The sequence below is a fragment of the Xyrauchen texanus genome, chromosome 33, assembly GCF_025860055.1.
Source record: "Xyrauchen texanus isolate HMW12.3.18 chromosome 33, RBS_HiC_50CHRs, whole genome shotgun sequence".
Lineage (NCBI taxonomy): Eukaryota > Metazoa > Chordata > Actinopteri > Cypriniformes > Catostomidae > Xyrauchen > Xyrauchen texanus.
Genome location: NC_068308.1, coordinates 26002239 through 26027520, shown reverse-complemented (window position 1 = coordinate 26027520; position 25282 = coordinate 26002239). Strand labels below are relative to the sequence as shown.

The 25282-nt window shown below is 36.5% G+C and overlaps 2 protein-coding genes across 2 annotated transcripts in view; one reads left to right on the top strand and one right to left on the bottom strand.

Moving 5' to 3' along the window:
* The window catches only part of myo1d (myosin 1D), a 98576-nt gene extending 81147 nt beyond the window's left edge, over positions 1-17429 (top strand). The window contains exon 22 of the mRNA XM_052102821.1: positions 13706-17429. Coding sequence (XP_051958781.1) covers positions 13706-13862 — 157 coding nt within the window. The 3' untranslated portion in view covers positions 13863-17429. The remainder of the gene's footprint in view (positions 1-13705) is intronic.
* Positions 17430-19080: 1651 nt separating this feature from the next.
* Positions 19081-25267, bottom strand: cdk5r1b (cyclin-dependent kinase 5, regulatory subunit 1b (p35)). The gene is made up of 2 exons (XM_052103190.1): positions 24984-25267; positions 19081-23515 (listed from the first exon to the last, which is right to left on the bottom strand). Exon 2 carries the CDS (start codon positions 23328-23330, stop codon positions 22416-22418), a length of 915 nt encoding a protein of 304 aa, XP_051959150.1. The 5' UTR covers positions 23331-23515; positions 24984-25267; the 3' UTR covers positions 19081-22415.
* Between the last annotated feature and the right edge of the window lie 15 nt (positions 25268-25282).

The following is a 25282-nucleotide window of genomic DNA, read 5'->3' as shown; positions in this document are numbered from 1 at the left end:
GGGCCAGTGCGCATAATGCTAAGAGTGCCAACAGTATAATTCACCCATGCTTTTCACTTTTTACTGCTAGTTCAGGGCATTCAAGGACAAGCAGCTTAGCCCTCTGCCTGGCACCCCCTATGGCTTTTTATGAAGCAGGGCAAAAAGCATGTACAGGATGCACATATCCCTAAGAATCACTTTAAAGGGTTCACTGAAAAATTTAAATTCTGTCATCATTTACTTACCCTCATGTTGTTCCAAACATAAATAACTTACTTCTGTGGAACTCAAAAAGAGATTTTTGGCAGAATAACTGAATGCCCCAAGAATGCCCCAGTGGAGATAAAGTATGTTCAGCTTAATGTTTGTATGTTATGATTGCTAATACTGAAGGGAAGAAACTAAAGCTGATCAGTCCTTGTTTAACAATCAGAACAATACATGAGATGGACATGGTAATCCGGGGACATGTAAAGTCTGTTGTGTGTGTATTTTTTTGTTTGTACATATGCACTGAGATTAAAGGGAAATCTAATAGGTATAAACTGAGGGCAGTCTGAAAATGTGTGTCTGTGGGTGTTTTAGCAAAATTATATTGAGCCAGACTGACTGAGCAGATTATGATTTAAAAACACACATTATCATTTAAATCACTTACAGTTTCCCTAGAAGTGCTGTGCCCTGGAAACACAGCATTACTCATAGTTTTTTTTTTTATCTGCCAGCAGTTTTAAAAATCGTGCAGTTATGCTACAACCTTTAAAACATGCTCAGTAATTAAATAAACTAACTATCAATTTAAAAGTGCACATTTTTGGTTTATGTTGCACTGGTCGATAGTTTCAGTAGTTTTTCAATAGTTTGCACTTACCGATTCTATTGCAGAAATATGCTATTCGCTGTCAGCCATTTAGCATTTATACAGTCAACAAAAATGTCCAATAATAAGGGAGGGGTAAACAAGATAAAATGAGTAGTATTCAGCTGATCATGTGATCTCAACATGTCGGCCCTCATGAGGTAACTCTGCTCCATGTCAAATAAAATGCCTTTAATGAGGCTTCTTTTTTAATAGTCTCATGTGAGTGTATGTAATTTTAAACATTTTTCAAAAGGAATACCCTTTTAAAGAGGAAAACATTTCTGATTGCACCTTTATTACTGTATTTAGCCATTAAACAACACTTCTATTGTCCACTTCTGCTTTAGTCTCTATATTCAAGGGGATTAATCTGGTTTAACCAATATTGAGTTGCCTTACACAGATGCTTGAGTGCTTTTTCTGTAAGCAAAGCTCCTGTATTCCCTCCAGCAGAGTATTTTCTCAGATAACACCTTGCTAACGTTTCGCTGCTAATGACCTGCAACCGTAAGCTCTCCCTGGATCCATCCATCAGAGTGATCCATTCTCCGAACAAAAGGCCAGGCTGTAAGGCTGCTGTGTTCTGCTGCGTCCAATCCCTGTAGATGTGTACTTAACCTTTATCTCTCCTCTGCTGTCCTCCACAGCTGCCTGAGCACTAGCCACTGCAGAGAAGCTGCTCCTTCCATTCTCAGTTCACTTCCTACTGTCTTTTTAACAGTGACATCCAAGGAACTGCATGTACTGTACAGCAGCTTTTGAGAGTTAGTCAGACAATAATCCTAGTCTGTTTAAATCTATTTAAATTATACTGAAACTTATCACATTATGCACAAAGTGGATGTTAAATTCAGTGGACGTGAAATGCGTTACAATCTCTCAGCACATTTTGCTGAGTTTGACACTGAACTCGTTTGACTTTTCTGCCAGAGTGGCATTACGGGAAAGCTGCAGACATAACCGGTTCTCTTGTGCTATGAATAGAATAGAAGAACAGCCCATTAATTGAAAATCAGTCAGACTGGCAAATCTGTGCCATATGGGAGTAAGATTGTAACCCTCTTATCTGCAATAATGCCAAAGAGTGTTGTCTCCGGACTATCTGATAACTGATTTTTGCTGTACATTTAAAGAGAGGATTATATTCCTCACTGTGCCCTGACTTTCTTCCTCAATTTTGCATTTTTTATATTTATATAGGGTTTTGTATTTATCCACATCATTCTTTAGTGCCCTAAGTAAGATTAGACATAAAAGCATAAAATAAAATGATCAGATGAATCAATGATCAATTAAGAATTTAATTAAAATCAATAGGTTGGAATAGAAAAGGAATAGGTTTCCCAAAAATGGCTATATACTGTAATGAAAGTGTATAGTGGCTCTTGGCTGTCAAGATCCATAAAGGCCAAAAACACCATAGACCACAGTAAAAGCAGTTAATGTGACTAGAAGTCTTCTGAAGCCATACAATACCTTTGTGCAATGAACAGATAAACAATTAAGTCATTACTCACTCTTGAAACAAATCAAATCATTTATCAACTCCTGTAAACTGCACACAAATCAAATATGGTGACACATCAATAACATCAAACAACTAGTTATTGTGTGTAAGAACCTATGATGTTCATTGTTTGGTTGGTATTTTGCATGACTCACGTATTAAATGCAAGAAGCCCCATGTTCAAGTCCAAATTTAACATACAGTACTGTGCCAAAGTCTTAGACACATAAGATGTTTCACAAAAACCTTTGTCTAAAGATGGTCATTTTATATCTTCAGCTTTAGTGTGTCAATATAAAATATACATTTTAGACTCCCAAAAATTCCTTATGCAAATAGCACAGAATAGAATAGAAGAACAGGGAGCCCTGCAATAGATGGTATGGCCCCTACAGAGCCCCCCACTGAACATCAAATCAGTCTTGGATTACATGAAGAGAGAAGCAATTGAAACAGCCTAAATAGATAGAAGAACTGTGGCAACAGCACCCTGATCTGCCAACAACCAAGAAAAACTGTATCTAGTTGTACCTAGGAGAATTGGTGCTTTTTTTAAGGAAAAGATGGTCACACCAAATATTGATTTAGCTTTTTTTATGTTTACTTAGAATGATGTTAATTGATAAATATAAGCTATTTATGGCATTATTTTTGAAAACATTGTCACTATGCAAAATTTATCAGAAGTGCCTTCAACTTTTGGACAAAAAAAATATATATATTTCAGCACAATTGGTTGTATTTTATGTTATGATATGTCTTAACTGTTTTGTTCATGACAGAAGTAGGAGGGATGGTAGAAAGGGAAGTCTAGCACACATATCTGCTAAATGCAATTCATTTTCAAAGTGAGGGATAGGCTGAATTTAGAGCAGGGGCAATCCATTGAAACCGGCACGAATTAATGATAGAGTAGTGGATCTGCACTTCTGATTGCACTGACACTGCCCTGTGCCACTCCACAGAACACTGTCTGTGTCAGCCACTGCATCACTTTTAATATTTCTTTCTTTCTAACTTTTTTACCCTTCCCTCATCCTCCTTTACATTGCTCACTTCTTTCTCTTTCTCTGTATTTGTCCTCCAAGAGATGAGATGTAGGAGATGAAATATTTAAGGCTGTGTGGCTGCAGCTCTAAATTTAACTAGATGCTCCATCATTGAAATGCATAGCACACAGGAAGCACTGCACCGTTCTATCGGATTTCTCCAGCACTCTCTGCAGAGGGAATACCTTATTTCTCCTCCCATCACACCTGCCTTTAAGCATTATTCAAAGAGTTCCAAACTAGAGTCAGACAGATACACACCCACAGATATTCTGGCAGACATGTACATACACACACACACACACACACACACACACACACATCTCTGTGTGGATCTTTTTTAAGCTGTCAGTCATTCTGTCACATTTATCAAGAAGCATTTTACTTATGCACTAAATAACAAGTATCACAACCAGGGTCAAGGATTAGTTGGTAAAATAAGCTATTTAGAGTCTTGACGGTTTGTTGCAACAAGAAAATTCTGTAGTCTGCATTATTTCCTGCATTATTCTTTCAAAAGAGGAAAGTCTACTGTGAGAATTCCAGTGGATCCACCTCTGTTTGTGTAATCTGTTTAAATTGTGCTTGAAACATTGGTTTTCTGTGTCAGCTCAGCTTGTGTCTCAACTTAATGAGAATCCTTGTCTCTATTGATAACCATGGCTTGAACTAAATGGCCCTGTAAAATAAAAAAAAAGCATTCGCTACAGAAGTCTCTCTCCCTTTAACAGTTTTTTGAGGAAAGTGATCAGGAATTAATGGTGTCTTTTGGTCTCAAATCGCTTTTAAATAAGCTGTTGGGAGAGTTACCAAGATTTTGTATGTCTATGTGTGTGTCGTTTCTAAACCTCTGACATCATTATACAATTAGGGATTAGGGGGTCAAGGACTTGTGCCTCAGGCTGTCGGAAAGCAAGTGGGGGGCTTTGGCACCTCCCTATCACCCTAATAATGTATTGGCACGCAGATTGAAGGTAACTAGGCCATTAAAAATGTATTGACAATAATCTGTTATTGATATGAAATCATCCTTCAGGTTCAGTGTTCATTACTTAAAACCCTTATCACTCTTTTATCATTTCTCTTTATTTCTCTTCTTTTACTTTAACTCAGCAAAATCACATACCATTACTCTTCATTGGTCTCGGCTTATTTTTTGATCACTTTTCTGCTTGCCTTTTACCCAGAATGCCTCAGAATGAACACCATGCCCTCACTAACAAAACTGGTATGTTTATGTGGTTTACGAGGACAACGTTTTAGGTTACAAACTGGTAATTACAAGTGTATTATGCTATAAATACGGGTTATGAGGACATTTCTAGTGTCCCCATAATTTAAATAGCTTAAAAAACATATTAAATTGTTTTATTGAAAATGTAAAAATGCAGAAGGTTTTTTGTGAGGGTTAGGTTTAGGGGTTGTGTTAGGTTTAGGGGATAGAATCTATAGTTTGTACAGTATCAAAATCATTATGTCTATGGAAAGTCCTCATGATGATAGGTAGACCAACGTGTGTGTGTGTGTGTGTGTGTGTGTGTGTGTGTGTGTGTGTGTGTGTGTGTGTGTGTGTGTGTGTGTGTGTGTGTGTGTAAAAGAGACAGAGAGTTTACAGTAATTTTGACATTGGTCCAGTAGTAGTCATGAGGAAGACCTGAATGCTAGGATTGATGGGACAGGGCTTATAGCTGTTATTTAGTATCTTTATGCCATCAGAAGCTGGCTTTGAGTGGTCAGAAGTCATTTAAATATGAGTTATATAATTAAGTAATCAATTCAAACATGATTTTCAGACAGAGAGAAAATAAAATGCCTAAAGTAACGTGAGAAATAATGAAAAGGGTGTCAATTAACTGAAGCGGTGCACTGAACGTCTTCACGTCACATTCACATGAATTGTAGATGGATTTGTTGATTACAATGGGAGCAATTTTGTTTCTTGAGCCAGCTTTTGAACTCATCTTTGTTTAGCTTTGCTTTGCTTTGATTTGTTTTGTTTTAATCATTACAATCTTGCTCGTGTTTTTCTTCAAATTCAATAGCAAAATTATATATAAACATATATTTTCAGTATACAAATATAGATATATTTTTTTGTCTTTCCAGACAGTAATTCATGCATCAGCACTATTTGTTCTTTATTGATCATGAATTTGAAGTTTCAGAGCAGAGGCTTATAAGTTAATTTTCTTCATTTCCTCCATTGATGAGATCAAATTTCTGTTTCCTCAGACACTTGATAACTTGAGTGTGTTATAGCATTAGTGTAATGGGAGGCAGGCATGATTCAGCATAGAGCCAGGAAAGGATACTACTGTGTGCCTAATGTGCTGTATTATAAATGCACAGAATAATGGGTACTTTTCGCAGGCCTCATTAGTCTGTTTGCCAGCGACTGTGTGCTGTGTTGCTGGCCACAATCATTGTGTCCTTAAGCAAGGTCATCCTTTATACTGAACTTATTTCAAGATACTGTATATTCTCTAAAAACAAGTCTGTATATCTTACTGCAATTTTTCTTCTCAAGTAAATGTATTTTTTTAAGGATCTTTAGATATTATTATGACTAAAATACTGATTAAGACAATGATTTTTGCAGTACTTCCCTTATTCTCTCTTTCTTACTCCTCCACTAACTCTTTTTCCCATTCCTTCTCTATTTGTCTCTCTCTTCCACCCTATTTCTCACCTCACCTCACTTGCGGTGCTACAGATGCAGTTTCCATAGCAACTGGACAATCCATGCCTGTCTGATATTTAGTCCATTAGTTGGCCTGCCGGTTTAGAATGCTATTGAGTGAAAGAGAGAGGGAGAGAGATAAAGAGAGATCCTTCTCTAAATAGCTTCTATTTGCCTGCCTTGTCGAGGTAAAGGCTGGTCTGAATTGCCTATTACTGAAATACAGCCGTGGCACGTGCATGTTAAGTCTAGGCCTTCAGTGCCATTCATCCCATTAAGATAACACAGTTTCACAATGAATAAGACACCATATGTCATATATCATATATTACGTTGCAGCCAACTAATAATACCAATTAACTTTATAAAACGTGTCCACACACGAAAGCCAGAACCAAGGAGGACTAATACCAAGAAACGGTCTCTAATAATATTTGTGATTTAAATTATCCTTGCAATACATTTTGTTTTGTAAGGATACATGGTTACTTTTCAAAACTTGAACCGACACTGAATGCTCAAGCAGCCTAATTTACACTTAGAAAACTCCTGATGTTGCTATAACAATGCATAAAGCACTTACCAATTTACTTGAAGTGAAAATCAGTCCTCCTTTCCTGTAATCAATCACATGATCATGCAGAACATCTCATTACTTTTTTTATTTTTACATCCATAAGTATCTGTTTCTTAACGGCAATACCAGTGTGATGACAACCGACTCATCTGCAAGATCTTGCACTCTTCGCTTTCAAATTACATACTTCACTTAAAATGTGACTGCGTCACTCAAGGCCAGCTGGATGGCCTGGACTGGGACATATCCTAATGACCACACCCACCAATAACAAATAAATCAATCTGATTGTCTGATGAATCTGACAGTCTGTCTTTAGATGTCTATTCACTGCAGTGTTGAAGGATTCTGCGGAAATTCTGAAGGCCTGACGGGGTGAAGCTCAGACTCCCGCGCTGCTTTGTCTTCGGGCATACGATTTGTGAAACAGTTGTCACACTTTGCTTGTAAGCATCGATGAATAAATTCTGATTGGAGAAACTTTGTTTTTTGCTATTCATTTGTAGATGAATTAGGAGTGAAAAGAAATTGAAAATACATAGGCAAAAAGGTCAATGAGAATGAAAGCTTTGCTGGCCCTGAGAAATTGCCACTGCTGAAATCCTTATGATAACTTGTTTCACCACATCTCTCTTTCCTCACACACTCTTGTGTCAGTCAAAGAAGGAAAACGTTTCTCATCTTTGATGTGCATACACTCATGTACACACAAGGAAAGAAAATCAAGAGTCCTGGCTGTACGATATTATTTTGGTGCAAATGAAAAAAGTTAGACTTATACTCTTACCAATTTCAAGTTTGCAGGTACTTTTCCAACTATTCAAATTTTTGTCGTTGTCAAATTTTTGTCATTTCTTTCCCAAAAATATGAATGTGAATATATGTGAAATGTATGTGTATGTATATAAGTGAAAAATATTGATATTTGGTGTTAGGAGATCAATATATTATTGTGGGGTAAAAATAAATAGCTATGTCTCTGTTCATTTAGTGTTGCGTTATCTAATGAGCTGGCTGTGTTTCTGTGTTTAGTCACCTAGAACTATTGATGAGAAAGGCTTAGCTGAAGAAGACGACTTGGGGGATTTATATCACTGTCAGAGTGTAGGTGGATTGGTTTGATTTTGTGTTTATGTGCGTTTAAGTTGGAGTGACAGAATCTGACCTACTTTCTCTTGTGCTAGCACTGCATTGCTAAGTCCCTGTGCTCTCTCTCTCTCTCTCTCTCCCTGCTCCGCCCCCACTGCTCTTGTCTCTTACATTCTTTCACTCACTGCATTCCAACCATCCAGAGATGCAGTGATGGTAGGATGCTTCATTGGCTCATGTACAACCCCCATCCCCTCCATCTGTGTGACTCATGGGCACCTGCTTATTTAATGTCTCCACAAATCAAATCACATTACCATTAGCTATGTAGCGGATATTAAAATAAATCTTCAATTATTTTTATATAAAAAAAATTATAAAAGGTATATGAATATAAAGTTAATTTCACCATATTGTGGTATATCCTTAAAAATGTGTTGTAAAATAATGTATTTTATGTTTACATTGTAATTCATGTTTGTATTAATTTCAAAATTAGTTAATTCAATGTGGGACTTTTATTTTGAAATAAATGCCCAGAAGCGATTGGTAGATTCACTTTCCTCTTTGGTTTAACGTGCTTGTTTTCAGTCCATGCTGAACTTAAGACAGAGGAATGATTCAAGGGACAATCCATTAATTGAAACCCATCCTTTGATATATCCACTCAGACCACAGCCAAGTTTAAGCAAAGTTTAAGTTTGCAAACTGGCAAATTGCAAACTGGCATCTGGTCTCATTAATATCAGCACACGCAATGCAGAGGACAGTGCTTGTTACGGCTACATATGCACAAATTGTGACATGCTCCACCATTTGAGTCAGCACCTTTGCACACTGCACATACACACACCAAATGACAATAGTGCACACAGTCTATTCTCCGCTATCTGCGTTGCCTTGAGCGTTACTGTATTAAAATCATTACATATGTATATTGCGATATTTCAATAAATGTTATATATCGTAGAACCCTACTGAGAATGTGCAACCTACTTGCGTTGTGTTATGAATTGCAGGTTAAGGCCACATCCACACTATGGTTTTCGTTTGAAAACGCATTGATTTTGCTGCGTTTATGCCTCTCATCCACATAGCAATATTTTTGGTTTTGTTTTTTCACCAAAAACTGATACTTTCAAAAACATTCTCCATAATGGCTCCCTTCATTTTCTCTTTAAATTGGATAACTAGCCATTTTCTGATACAATGCACATTTATCTCTGTTCTGTAGTCAAAATCATCTCCCTGATCACTTTCTCCCCAGACACCCTTCATCCTCACTCAACCTCTCTGTTCCTCTCTTTTATACACCCAGTCTCTTCTCTCTTTCCTTACATCTCTCAGAAGTCTCTTCTTTTCATTAACCATACTCTTTTAAATTTCACCTTCCCTGACCCTCCTACAGTGATCCTCTGTGCTCTGATGTTCAGAAATTGATGAAGGAATTTAAGCAGCTTTATTGGTGCATAAACATAATCAGATGGGAGTTATGCTTGAGTCCAACATCAGCATCTTCTTGCCATGCTCTGTGAGTCTGCATTAACCCTATTGGTTACCTCTTATTAGACCTTTATATCATGAAATCAACGTGTCAGTTTTTTTAAAGTGGCTCTCATAAATGAGAACATACAAGCTAAGATGATCTTTATATGAATTTAATTGACCAGAAATTGAAATCTTTTCTTGGGACTTGTCCCAAAAAATGTAATTAAGATTGTGCAGCTCCCTTGAGAATTCTTTCAGGAAATGACAGTCCTTCCTCTGTAGTCAACAGGGCAGATAATAATGGATGTCAGATATATAACATGTGCTGTCTTTTATGGGACATATGTCCCATTGTATTGCGAGCAATGAAGAACAGATTGTCTAGTGTGAATCGGTCAGTGGTTTTCCCCACCCCTCATAGAGACTGAGAGGTAAATCTGGAAGAGGATCAAAGTATGTGCTCCATACTACAGGCTGCACCCTACAAACCGGTTCACTCCATCAGATACAATTCTGTAAATTGTGATTCATTTGAAACTTTCGGCAAAGTTAATCTCTGACTCGCACGTCTTCCTTGATCCCTGTGAACCCTCAACAGGAAGCAAATCTATCACTATCACCAAACTAAGTCAATTTGTACTGCCTAAATATTACTGATATGCATCAACACCCGCTGCTGGTAATTTCAGTTCCTGATAACCAGTCTCAGGAATACACTGTACCTGTTTTTACTCCAAGCGGCAGATATGTGCTGGTTTCTCTGAAGCTTGATATCATGCAGCTATCCATTTAGGAAATATGGGCTGCTTCGTGCTTTGATCTAGTAAATTGTAGCATTAATGCACTATTAAAAAGGATAATTTGCAGTTGTTAATGTAAAAAATGTTGTCTGCCTGATCTGATTGATTAAATAAAAAAATGGTTTAGCCAAATATAGTCAGGTTGATACATTTAAATTAACTCTACTCTGTGTGTGTGCACATCTCTATTTATCGGCACCACAAATTAATTTGGGGTCTAGCCAATTCAGTGGGTTGAAGATAGTGAGAAAAATATGTGTGGGAAGAAATAATAAATATATAGTCTTTATATAGTCACACCTCACATCTTAAATTAGCAGATATGCCCTACTGTGCTCTGTATACTAATCCCTGTATACTGTAGACAATATATTAATAGCACCCTCAAAAGGTGCACACAGCTTGAGGAGGTCTGTGTGTGTATGTGTGTGTGCGTGCGCGCGCGTGTGCGTGCGTGTGTGTGCGTGTTTGTGTGCGTGTGTGTGCGTGTTTGTGTGTGTGGGAGAGAGAGAGAGAGAGAGACCTGCACACTTGAGGTGCATAACAACACCATGTGATAAAGGGAGTGCAGTCTGATCTGGGGTGGGGCGGGATAGAGTAAAGGATGCTGGGATGCTGCCTCTCCTCTCTCAAGTGCACAGCAAGCATTATACTTTTAGCTCTTTCTGGGGATGTGAAGATGGATTAGCCCAAGGGCATATCTGCTAATTTAAGATGTGAGGTGTGACTATACAAAGACTATATATTTATTATTTCTTCCCACACATATTTTTCTCCCTATCTTCAACCCACTGAATTGGCTAGACCCCAAATTAATTAGTGGTGCCGATAAATAGAGATGTGCACACACACACAGAGTAGAGTTCAGAAGAGGTTGTTCTTTTACCAGTAGCATCTGCTGGTGTGTGTGAGTAAAAGATTAATGCAATGAGGGTTCATACACATGAAGAGGGTCCTGCAAAAAGTATTGTGACACATTTGAAAATGTCCAAGTACAAAAAAAATCTTCAGCTTTAATTTGTACTAATCTATGTTTCAGTCTTATTATATGTTTTATAATATGGCTACTCCTCAAATGGCTCTACTATCTGGTAAAGTTAAAGTGACTTGAGTGGTATTTACCAGTTACTTCTGCATCCCATGAGTGCCTCCTTCTTCCTCCTCCTTAACCCTTAATACTATTCTGGTAGCAAAGCAGCCTTCAGAGGTGGTGAGGCGTGAAGGGCAGAGGCAAGGTGGAGAGTAGGGCTGGAAAGAATTGATTTTCCAGTGGGCCATGCAGAGCTGTTTGCTCCCTAGCCCTCTGTTAGAGTGTCTGGCACAGAGGGAGGTGCTCAGTGTGGGGAAATCTGTTGCTAAAATCTGCCCCTGTTGCTAAAATCAAACCTCAGCTACACAAGATGTAATTTAAATCTGTGGTATCCCCAGAATGTGTCTGTGAATTTTCACCTCTGAATACCCTACAGATAATGTATTATACCATGTTGAAAATGCCAATTTTTGGGTGGGAATAAAAACGAGCTGTTTTTGTGTGTGTTTTTCTTTAAATACAAATTAGCTGGTGCTCCCCGCCCCATATCTAGAATAGGGCAAATATTTCACATCTCTGCTTCCTATAACTAGACATCACAAGCAATATGACTGACAGTGAAAATAGTGGTGTTCAGCTGTATGTTTGAACTGGAGTCAGACACTGATGAGGGAGAGACTCCTTCAGAAGTATCAACTTTGAGATTGAACCAGGAAGTTTCCAAATGGTTATTTGATACATTTATTTATTTCTTGTAGAGTTTTTTCAGCAGTTTTGCAATGATGGATGAAGAACACACACACACACACACATACTGTTTCAACATTCGCTATGCACTATTATGAAACAAGACACACAAACAAACTTGTTGAACATGTTGCGTAGTGTTAACTTTTTAACGGCAGTGTCCACAAATAAAACAGTCGTGGGCACAAATCGCATGTTGTTTTGTTCTGATAACTATTAGATATTTTATATTATCTAATTAACTTTTAACTCTCTAGTTTTAAACACAGAAAATGTATCCCCATCTGTTAAATCAGGTTAATTTAGGCTTAATTTGTAACCCTGTTTCCATTTTTTATTAAATAATTTTAAAAACACTTTTTTTTTTATCGTCTATTTAATTGTTACGTTTAACTGATGTTTATTAGTTACAAAATCAGATAACTTTTAAACTGTATTTATATTATTATAGTATCAATTTTTTTAATTTATGAAATAAAATGTTTTTATTATTTATTTATTAAATGTTATCAATTTAACTAATGTATATTGGTATAAAATGACAAAATCACATAAAATGTAAACTGTGTATGTCCAAAAGGTTTGTAAGAAATTGCAAACCTCAAGGAAACTTTAGAGAAAATAAATCAGCTCATATAAAATTTAGTTTGAGCTCATGAGATCAACATTTTCTCAAGGTTAAGCACCTTCTTTCACTTACTAAAATACAAAATTACAAGTGTTTTAGGCCCTAATTTGTGCCCTATTAATGAAAAGTGCCTACAGTAAGCATGTGGCTGGTTTTGGTGTCTAGATATGTAACTGGGCTCCATTTAGAGGTAAAATGAATGATGCTGGTGCAGACCGTCTGTTGGCTTGCTAGACCAGCCCTACCACATGATGGGGTTCTTTGGGTTGCCATAGAAACGTCTGCCGCTGCAGCCTGCTGGTACAGTAACTTATGGAAACAGGGTTGTGTCTGTTGGCTGAAGACTTTATAATGGTGAGTTTATCATCTGTAGGATTTCCTACCAAAGGTTGCCTTGTGAATGTCACTCTTTTGAATCAGAGTCCCAATTTAGGAGGTAGCTGAGTTGTTATGGTTCTGCATAAAAATACACACAAAATCTTTCCAGCTAAAATAAAATAAAAAATCTGTATTTTGCCTTGTTCTCCAGGAAAAATATCAAAATATCCTCAAAACAAGATATATTAACGTGAGATAAATTTACAGCATTTCTGAAGATAATAAGACATGTTTTCCAAAACAAATGTTGAATGAACTTTTTGTGCTTTTAAATTAAACAATTTGTGCTATGATTTACAAGATGAAAATAATCTTTTTTTTTTTGTTATTGCATTACTCTGTAATCTTTCTCCTTTCTGCTGACTGGCTGCTCTAAATGGGTTTTGTGGAGACACTTTTAAAAGTTTCTTTATAAAGGGGTATTACGTTACATTTCATGTTAAAAATAGCTTGATGTATTGAAACAGCTTTCGGATTAAATAAGAGGACACAGTATATGGTGCTAAAAGCTTGACTGGTTTAAACTTTTAGGGGTTGGATCTATTGACTGCAATGTGAACTGCATCTGTTGAATACACAACATCCTGTTCTGATTGCAGATCTAACTGTAGAGTGTGTGAGATACTTTTCCTTTTTCATTCTCACCCCTCTGAAAACATAGCTGTTCTGGCTCAGCTAAGTACTGTATTGTTTCATTGATCACTTTCATTGAGAGTGTGGTGTAAAATGCCCATCCACCTAGAAACAACCAACAAGATGCTACAAGCACACAGAGTTAAAGCTGATCCTCTGTGGACCAAAACAAAGCATATGGATAATTTTGGTGGGGAAAGAAATAATAAATGAAATGAAATGTTCAATAACATCTCTCTCTTTCTCTCTTTCTAGTGAGAAGAGGAAGCTACAGGTGAACATTGTCAGCCCCATTCAATGCAGTATGAATGGGAGGAAGTGTACTGTCGTTGTGGAAACCAAGATCAACCAATCACAGCCAGACTTCACCAAAAACAGATCAGGATATATTCTCTCAGTGCCAGGCAACTAGAGGTTCAAACAGCCCCTCTTAACTGTAGGATATCATCTGCTTTATACTAGTCAAAACATTTTGAACCTCAGAAATGAAGCCATACCAAATTTGCATGGAGGCAGGCAAGAAGGAATATTAGATTTTTCTGGTAGTAATATAATAGAAATGTTTTTCCCTAAATTCCAAACTTCGGAAGATATACATCCTCAAAGACGAGTTTTCAGGCGCAGATCCATTAATTTATTAAATATTACAACCAAATGAAGGGTAATCATAAATGTAATATTTATGTGTAACAGGAGACGCAGGGCTTTAAAAATATCTAACTTATGTTTTGAAATACTGGAGGGTTTTTCTTTAAAGGGAATATGTTGGTTTTTGATCAGTGGTTTATGTGGGATAAAGAATAGCTTTACTTATGGCCCGATGTCTCGCACAGATTATATGCAGTTTTGGAGTTGCTGCTGAATTTTGTTTATCGGAGCTTGTTGAGAGGGATATGTTGATCATATCTTTAAACTGCTCAGAGAGAAGCGTTAAACTTTCTCGTAATTTAAACTATAATTCTTCTGCATATTTCTGGTAATCTATAGCTAGGTAAATATTGTACACAGAAACTGTCATAGAGAATATTGGATTGTATCTTACATAATGTACTGTATACACTACATATAACGTAGGTAGGCGAGAACTGTAATTTACTCACATTTCTTTATCTTGAAGTAGAGGCAGCACAAATGAGGTGATGATTGCGTCAGGCTATTTTATTTTCTATTGCCATTTTATATAATAATAGTGGTCCCATGAGAAACATACGCCATTTCAGGGAACATACCAGGCGCAGTCATCCAGTCACCCTGGCTGATTCTTTGGCCTGTCGCAAAATAATCAAGGAGGATCATTTTAACATTTACTTATTTCTGTAATGAAGCTGTAAAATAGACAAAAGAGACACTCTTATGTTTACAAAGACTGAATTCAAAATAGCACAAATGTGGTCGCCATTATTTATATGAGCCATAAAGGACAAAAATATGTTTTTATCACCAAACAATATTTGAAGAGAACAGGCAACCAGTTGTTCCGTTATGGTCCATTTTCACTTGTCAAATGGCTTTTCAATATGCAATGCGTTGTTTAACAAAAAAATTAGCAAGCTGTAATATTTGTAAACTTTGCACATCTACAGTACAGTGGCCCCAACAATTATTTGGACACTTAATTCACACTTAAATATACATGAATGTCCAAGCAAGTGGCATTTATTTTTCAATCAAAATTTCCATGCAAAACTACTTTTTTAGGTTTTAAATGCTAAAACCAGAGACCTACTCTTCAATATTGAAGACCCAAAATATTTGAGAAACTCTCTGGTTGTCAAACATTAGTGGGTAAGGAACATAGTTAATGTGATGAACTACTCCTGTGGTTAATCTGCTAGCACCTGTGTGAAAATTCATATATCCACTAAAAATGTCCTTGACACCAGTCTGTTAAAAGTAATTGCAAATATGGCTCAGAAATGAAGTCTGTTCTAAGAAAAGCTCTTGTATCATTTGATTGCAGATTCTGCTTGTTTTGATATTTTGTATCTAATGCCATAAAATTCATACATTTTAAAATGTGGCTTAAGTGTCCAAATACTTCTTAAAGCCACTCTATGTGTATGAGTGTGTGTTCAAATATGAGAGTGAGAATGAAAGAAAGAGCAGTATTTATTCATATTAATAAAATCAACGTCTGCCTTAGTTTAAAGCTTCTGGTACTGACAGACAAAGTGCCAAACTGATCTTCATTCCTAAGCAAGGAGTTTCATAAATCTTCTTTTTTAATCATTGTTTCTTTGTAATGTCTGTGACTGGTAGCTCAGGAAGAATTATCTTTTTTTTATCTGTTAATTAGGATCATTCCTTGTGGCCAAAAACATAGTTAAGCTCCCATCAGCATAGCATTTGTCCTTGCTGTGATGTACCGCGGCACGTGATGTGATATAAATGGGAAATAATGGATCGGATAGTTAGTTGTGGCCCACAACTAGTGATCCAGGCCTATAATGTTTAGCAAGTGATCAGGAATGCCTGCAATCAGCACAGTCAATATGGTTTTGAAATAGCCTCAGGTTAAATGTGAACGCTTATGCATGCCTGATTTCTATCACAATGTTCCACAAACATCCATTTGTATACTTTGCACTGCAAAAATTAATGTTTCTACTCAGTATATCTGTTTGTTTTGCAGTATTCCAAATATACTTAAAACGTGATAAATGTACTTGTGAAGCAATGTGGTGTAGGATATAAAGACATGCTTTTAGAAAATACTGTATATATTGAACTAGGTTATTTTTCTTACCCCATTTGTAAATTGCTTTTACTAGTTTTAAGCATAATTCAAACCAAATATAGTGAGGTGCTCAAAATAAGAAAATAATTATTACCAATGGACCAAGAAAAAAAAAAAAAAACTTAAATCAAGATATATTATCTGAAAACAGGTCTTTTTAGCTTACACAATTTTACTTCTCATGAAAAAAAAATAAGGATGTTTAGATAACTGAACAGGTCCACTTACAAAGCCAATACGAGCAGCCCCTCTTGCCCATCTTCCCTCACTCACTCACTCGCTCTCTTTCTCTCTCTCTTTTATTACACTCTCTTATCCTCTTCCTCTCTGTCCCAGTATGCTTCCTCTTGACTATAAGCCTGTTTCAGTAAAGTGTGTCAGCAGAAGCACACAGTGCCAGTGCTGTTTGGAAGATAAAGTCAGACACCCTACCCACAGACAACAGACACCCAAGTAACAGATTCCTCACTGTTCAGGAATTGCTCACGGTCCCTTAGAACACTTTGTCAGAAAGGTGAATTTTAAACAGAACAAATGCACTTTTAATTACTGTTAAATCAGGCTTTTCTTGAATCTAACACAGTGTCTTTCATTGCCAATGATTAGGCAATATGTGAATGCTCTCTGTTGCCTTAAAAAATAAGACTTGTTTGATTTTCAGTTATACTGTTTAAAATACTATTTTACAACTCTTTCTGTGGGTAGAGCGATCTGTTTTGTTAGTAATAGTCATCTTGTGTATTCATCTTTTTGTTCTTGTCGTGAACCCTACTGCTGCATTTTAAGTGCTGAATAATTTAATTCCTTAAAAAACTTGTTGTTTGTTCAAATTTGTTTAATTATACCTGTTCATCTTTGTTAATATTAGCATCCTTGAGATGTAATCTGATCAATCAATGTGCCTACTTTTATACTTCTCCTGTTTAAGTAATATATTATTTTAAAATTATGTTTTTAAAAGATGCTACCCATGCTTGGACCAAATCAGGTTGTTAAACACAGCTTTTTCATATCTATTTTAATGCAATTATTATTCTGTAATTTATGCATTTTTTAATTCATGTTCAGATATTAAAATTCTTTCACTAAGCAGAAACATTATACTATATTGCAGACTTATTACTGATTTACCATTTTGTTAATCAAATACAGGCTGCACCAAATATCTGCTCCTGAAATAAACTTGTCCTTGAAGTGTCTGTTACTTTTGCTTATTCACACTAATATATTGTCATGTATTTATTTAATGATTTGACCCAAAAGGTAAAATTGCTTTAAATCCAGCGAGAGCAGCTGTTTGCCCCTAGGAATCTGTTAATGACATTTTAACCTGTCTGAAGAGGGGCCACAGAAAATCTGCTGCTTGTCCATTGGGTCGCGTGGTTCACACACTGATGTATTTTTCCTGTATTGCACAATCTTCACTCTTCAAATTCACATATAGGCATTTTAAAGGGATAGTTCACTAAAAATAATTTACTCTCATCATTTACTCACCCTCATGCCATCTCAGATGTGTATGACTATCTTTCTTGTGCTAAGCAGTTTTTTTTTTTTTAAGAATATTTCAGTTCTGTAGGCCCATACAATGCAAGTAAACAGTGACCAGATCATTTAAGCTCCAAAAAAGAAGCATAAAAGTAATCCATACTATGGTTCAGTGGTTGAATATGTGTATGCTGAAGCCATGCAATCACTTTTACTTTAATTCACTTTTGAGAAACAGATCAATATTAAAACAATTATATTTAATATAAATCTCCACTTTCACTTTCAGAATGTGAAAGTGGAGATATATAGTAAAAAAAAAAAAAAAAGGACATAAATATTGATCTGTTTCTCACCCACACCTATCATATCACTGGAATCATTCATTTTATGCTGCCTTTATGGGATTTTTGGAGCTTGAAAGGTCTGGTCACCATTCACTTGCATTGTTAGGACCTACAGAGCTGAAATATTCTTCTGAAAATCTTCATTTGTGTTCTGCAGAAGAAAGAAAGTCATACACATCTGGGATGGCATGACGGTGAGTAAACGATGAGAGAATTTTATTTTTGGGCGATTGACACCTTTAATGTTGGTTCTCGGGTTCATAATGGCAATTTAGCAATAAAATGAGTGATCCTTACTCTTTTACCCTGAGGTTCTGGATTAAACTACAGATCACGTTAAATGAAAAGTTAGTCATCGTTTACGTACCCTTTTGCTGTTCCAAACCCATATGCCTCACTTACGTGGAACACAAAAAGGCAGAATGTTAGCCTCAGTTACATTCATGCTCATTGTATCTAAAAAAATATGCAATGACTGTGAATGGTGACTAATGCTAGCATGCATAAAATCTTACAAATTTGGAAAAACATGAGGTAAATGATGACAACATTTTTATTTTTGGGTGAACTATCCCTTTAAAACACTGAATATATACCCTGCATCTATGCTCCAATAAGTTTTTTGCAAGGCTGACACTTTAGTCAACATTATATTTGATTGTATTGCCTTGTGAGTCTGCTAAAAAAAAAAAAAAAAAGCACACTATTACTACTGGTAGAGGCATTGCTTTAAATGCTATACCAGACAAACAGTGGTATCCATTATGTATATTGATAGAGGGAATTTTATTCTTTAGGAAGCTACCATTAGTCAATGTGTGAGACCACATCATTGAGAAAAGGACATTTTGATGGGAAACCTCCAATTTTCAAGTTGCTGAGCTGTAGTTATATAATACACCTGTGCCAATATGTGACTCATTACAGTTTGAACAGTGCTACACCAGAATTAGTGTTGTTTTGGCGTTATCAGCTGCGAAATCTCAAATAAGCAAATAACTATACTTTCCTAAAACAACCACACTGTTGTTTATATCTTTAATGATCAGTGCATTTTATTTCTCATCACAGTACAAAAATAAAAAAAATAAAAAGCAGAAACAAAATGAAAAAGTTCAATTAAAGCAACAGATTTTTGTCTTTTTTTTAAATAACAAAATTGGAACCGATCAGTAAACCCCTTCCCACCCGTCTGTCAAACTCTAGCCCGAAACTATAGAGTACTGCCCTCTAATAAGCCTGGCCATGCTCTGTTCCTGGAAAATTAACTTACAACACATTCGTCAATATACAAATAAACTCACACGCTCACACACCCATGCAGTCCTTGTTGTAACACTGTCTCTTTAGTTCTACAAAGAAACTACGCAACAAGATACAGAGTGTTTGATAGGAGTTTTAATCTTTTGCTTGTCTTTTTTAAATGTTTGACTTTTTTTTCAAAGAACTACTCTGTGATGCAAGTGAAAAAATGGCACATTTTTGTGGGCTGGGGCAAGTGATAGCAGGCACCTATTTTAGCCCCGCCACCTCAAACTCACACAATATCTCACAGAAAAGTGCATGTCCCCATTGCTGTACTCAATATTCATGTCTAAACCTCTACTTGCACATTACTGAGTGAATTGTTTGCTTCCTCAACCATCTTATTCATATACACTGTTTGTCACATAAAGCAATGCAGCAGGGCAAGTAGTCATACAGCATATTGATCCATCTCACCGCTCAGGGACATCTTTTGTATCATGAAAAGAACAGGCTTTTGCATGAGTTAACAGAAACAATAATGTGCGTATATGACTGTCACATTCTTTTTTTTTTCTTTTTACTCTTTAAAGAAAATTGAGACACATCACTACTGAAAGAAAGCATGCACAATTTAGCACTACTGAGATGTTTTAAAGTGGGCATATATAAAAAATCATATATAATGCAGTCCTCACTATGACCATGTCATGAATAGCTGCAAATGTCCCACAGTCTGGAATAATTTTACCCCAAAGTAGATATTCTTTCATCATTTACTCACTCATTATTTCGATCCAAACCAGGGTAGCACGTTATTTTACAGTATTGTTCTACATTTATGCACTATATAATTACAACAACTATAGTAATTAATAGGTACTAACCTTAAACCTAACCCTAACCTTAACCCATATTAAGCACATGTAGTTATCTAATATTACTCAGTACTTTCTTGCACTGTAAGTATACTGAAATACATACTGTAAAATAAAGTGCAACCCAAACCAGTATGACATTTATCTAGTATGTCCAAGCTTCTTGTTTCCATTTACTGAAAGTCAATGGTGATCACTACCCTTGTTTTTATCAGCATTTTTTGTATGGAATAATGTTGTCATTTATGACAGAATTTTCATTTTTGGATAAACTATTCCTTTAAATCAGGGGCATTGACAAGTATTTGAAAACTCATGCCCCGATGGTTCACGTGGCTTTCATTTTCTATTAGTGCTTATCTTCAGAAATAGACCACATTTCATCCAGTTTAATGCCAGGGAGCTTGTTATCTTCAGTGTTTGGCATGTGTTTTCAAGGAGTAATCACTTATGATTGGTTTTTGCTGTGCTGATATGCAGAATATCCCAACAGTACTTCACAGATAAATTGGTTTCAGGTATTTAACTTAGATTGATATCGATCATCTGTCACTATGATGAATCACCCTTGGTGTTTCTCAGATTTGCAAATGGTTTGAAACTAAGCTCTTAGATGTTATCGTCTTAAATAATTCATTTAAATGCTAATTTGCATCTACCACAATCTTCATTCCCACCAAAAGGTAGCCACCAACCTAATTGCATTACTTGAATGTAACAGCATTATCCTTTAACATTACTAAAATCTCAAATTGCAAGAGAGAAATGTGTGAAAATAAGTGATAAATAACAATACATTTGGATTGCAACAGAGACTCATTATTAATGACAATCCGACCATTCCAAAGTCTGTCAGCCTTTGGTGTGTATTTTTAGACCTACACGATTTTCATCAAAGTGATGGCACTGTTTTTGATACATTTAAAACCGGCTTTTCTGTACACAGCCCCTCATTAAAACTAGTCTGAGTAATTGACGAAAACAAAATGACAAAACAATGGCTAATTGAAGCAGGCATAACTAAATAATCTATTTGTATTTTTTTTTTTCTTATTTCATTCCCTAAACACATATGCAGTTGTCCTTACAATTTCAAAGTATTTAAAGCCTTTCAGATTGTGTTTGCATTCACATGAATACAGTTATTAAAGAAAATATTGCAACAGCAAAACAATCTGTAACGCTTCAGAGATGTAAACCACAAGAGATTTGTTCAACTTTGTATGGATGAAAATAAAGTAGGCCTTTCTTATAAATTTGCAGACAACCTCTCCCATCACTATTTGCTGTATACCAACAACCACTGTGCAATGCTGGCACATTCTCAAAGTCATTTTATCCTATTTTCCTTGTTTGTGGCCAATGTTATATTTCTGCAGACATAAACACGCTAATACTTTCACTTCATTGCAGAATTTGCAACAGCAATGTATTTGAGTCCATCTGGTGATGATGGATCAACTTCCTGTATACTGACAGTGGTGAGCCAATCTGGTGAAGTTCTTGACACAAAGTGCACATGTCCAGAAGTCAGTGGTTCTTCAGCTCCACATTCATAGCTGTTCGTGTTCTTATTTTTATCTTGTTGCCTCTTTTGAAGCCTTTCTCATCAGAGCTTTTAAATATTCACTATGTTAGAGCTCTTGGGTCCACTCCAGTCTGGCATTTTTTATTAATATTATTATTATTATTATTATTATTACAAAATGTCCCAAATTGCCGAAGGCAATGAAAACCTCACTGCTGAAATGTTTTTAATATTAAGCCAAACATACGACTTATAACTACTTAAATGAAGCATTACCAAGACTTCATAATCCATTTAATGATTTGAATGTAAATTTAAAAGACATAGACCGCAATCTCTGAAAAGAGAGCACAATCTAAACTCTAAACATAAGCCCATTAGCCATTCCACTCATTTAAAGTATTATTTTGTGTTAAATATAATTTAAGCTCAATTGATAGCATTTATGGCATGATGCTGTTTACCACAAAAATATTTTATTTTGTATTTTTGTGGTATTTTAACATTTACTGTTTGGCCCCATTCACTTCCATTGTAAATGCCTCACTGTAACCCAGATTTGTGCTTTTTTTTTTTTTTTTAAGAAAAGGAGGGACAGGTCAAAATAAATGTTTGTGGTAATCAACATTATGCTATAAATGCTGTCGATTGAGCTTGACTTGTATTGGACCCGGAATATTCCTTTAAGAACTATTTTAAAAGTGCCAGACAAGAGTGCCATCAAAGACTTCTCAAGAACTGCTCACCGGTCCAGTCCGATGAGCAGACGACTCCTCTCTTCTTCCTTCTGGCTTTCGTTCTTGAGGTCCGCAAAGACTTGGGTGAAATAGTGAGGATCTGAGTTGATCTGCAGCATCTTGGCACTCATCAAGTTGATAACAGACAGGCAACGGTCCCAGAAAGTCTCCTTGGAGGTCTCCACCAGGAATGGCTTGAGAGGGTATGAGATTTCATTGCCCATATAAGAGTAAGACAGGTAGAGGCAGGTGAGGAGCACGGCTTGTAGCTCATGCTCTGTGGCCACCTCAGAGGAGACCACATCACGGCAGAGCATGTAGACGAAAACTACATTGGCTGGTGTGATAAAGCCCTGGTCCTGCCAGCCCTGGAGCAGTAGAGAACGATCCACACTTCGAAGCCATAGCACCGGGTCAGTGGGGGAGAGATGCTTGAGCCGATAGCATCTTCGGCACAGGAACTCCCCAAGACAACGCAGCAGCTCACTGGTGGAGGCTTGAACTATCACCCTCTTGGGGGTTCCAGGGACCACATTGGAGTTGGAGAGTGGTGCCTTCTTGACAGACAAAGTTGTATTGTTGGAATTTTTAGAGCCTTGGTTTGATGGACTTGACTGGTCCTGGGTAAATGAGGCGAGATTTGCACAAGACTGCGACTTCTTGAGGTTCTCATTGTTGAGGTGAGAAACATTGTTCTGGTAGGTGGTATTAGGCTGCACCTTCTTAGAACCCTTTTTCTTGGCCGACACAGCCACTATTCGTTTCCATGGCAAAACGCTGATGAGCGGGTGCCGTTTTAAGTTCTTGTCTTTGGCGTTCTTGCTGTTCTGAACTGCTGTGTAGTGGCCCACAGTCGCTGGGCCATCCTCAAACAGGGCAGCCTTCCGGTAGCTGGGAGACAGTGAAAGCACGGTTCCCATGGTGCCAGATGTGGACGGTCAGAACCTCAAAGGTTAGTGGTTAGCTAAAGAAGGTGCCAAGTACTGGAGCTGAGGACTTGCCCCACTGCTTCCTGAGACTTGTTTAATTCCTGTTACACATCCAAATTTAGGTTTGTGCTCTATTTAAAGAAGAATGATGTCAGGATGGATGAGGGAACTTTCACCTGTAAGAGGACAAATATATATCACATTCTTGATATGTAATCATACAGTATATCTCCCTGTAATGTAAAACACTGTACACCACAGAGAGGGAGAGAGCGACCAAACTTCCATTTCTTTACATAGCAACTTAGCTTAAAAGACATTTGATCTTGTAGTATTATATACTTCAGAATACACTGTGTATGTAGTATTGTTCAAAATATTAGGCCTTCTTTGGATTCTTTTGATATTTACCTAAAATTATAAGCTTCATGTGGTAACATCTGGTTTAATTCAAGTCAAAAATAAATTTAATATCACTGAATCAACCTGAATACATTAGGTTACAACAACAAATTAATTTTAGGGGTTAGATGAAATAGAAATGTCTATTTACGTAACAATTGCGTGTTATCACTTTTTACAGTGTATACAAATGGTTTTGGTAGTGTCCTAATAACAATAACGTGTCGGCTTTGCAGTTAGGCCTGCATTTTGCATTAGAATTATCAAAAATTATTTATTCAAACTAAGATGTTTTGAAAATGAATTATCTGAGTTGTTTTTCAAAATAATTAGCTTAGGCCAAAATTATTTCCATTGATAGCATAGTGGTTATATAGATGAACTTTAGAAATGACATGTATTATTGGTTTAAGCAATTTATTCTGCTCATATGAGTTTAAAATTGTTTAAAGTGTTTAACTTTGACAGTATGCTACCCTTATGTTTTCTTTAGATGGAAAACAGGCCATTTGAAACCTTAAAGCACACTGCGGACTTTTAAAAATAGGCATCATAAAGGTTGTAGATTCAGACTTGAGGCATGAATTCTTTATTCCTTGACATACACATACATTTCTAAGCGAATTCTTAGTCTTCTACTGTACATCTGCCTAAAAGATAAACAAATGATTTGTTAACCCGTAGAGCTATTTAAATGTTCACAACATCCCACTATTTAGGCTACAAAAGACAATTTTACGCAGTACACTCAAACCAGCCAATGAACATAAATAAAGACATCGCCATGACTGCAGAGTTCAATGTTTACTGCTCTCTTGTAAATTCCAATTACATCGTTCGTAAAGTTGGATGAAATGAGACATTTTAAGATGTTGTTCTTGTCAGTTGATGTTTTTAAAAATCACAAAAAGACAAGACACCTTCGTTTTTCCCCTAAATGCATTGCGCGTTGCTGAAAAACATCGGCTACTGTCCAAGGTTCTGAAAATGTGCGCTCTTCACTGCGATGTTTACATGAGCAAAAAGATAACACTGAAATCATCTGCGCACCAACAAAATTAGAATACCTGAGGAGAAGCTGAAAAGAAAGAAAGACCACCTAAATTAATGGAAACCAAACCAGCCTACAATTCCCCTCAGAATAATTTAATACCTAAAAAAGAATGACCTAACAGTCAACCAAACTGGCTTCAATATATCAGCTCTGAAAACAGAAGCTTCGATGAAATGCGGCTCACTCACAGGAATCTGCTCTCCTCCACGATGCTTTAAAAAATCAAGAGCCGCAATAATGGCTGTCTTGGGTTATCCTTGATAAACTGCGCGTCAAGGAGATGCAAGATCATCCAAACCGAGGAATTGACTTAAAATAAAGATTGTCCGATAACCTAAATTCCAATCAAATAAAAGCTTTTAATCAAAGCAAAAAATCTTCTCGCCTTATCAGAGGTCTCTGCAGGCGCTTCAGTTGTCTGAGGATACTGGATTTCTCCTTTGGTTTGTGATGCTGAGAAGTGTGAAGCTGTGCTATTGGTCCACAC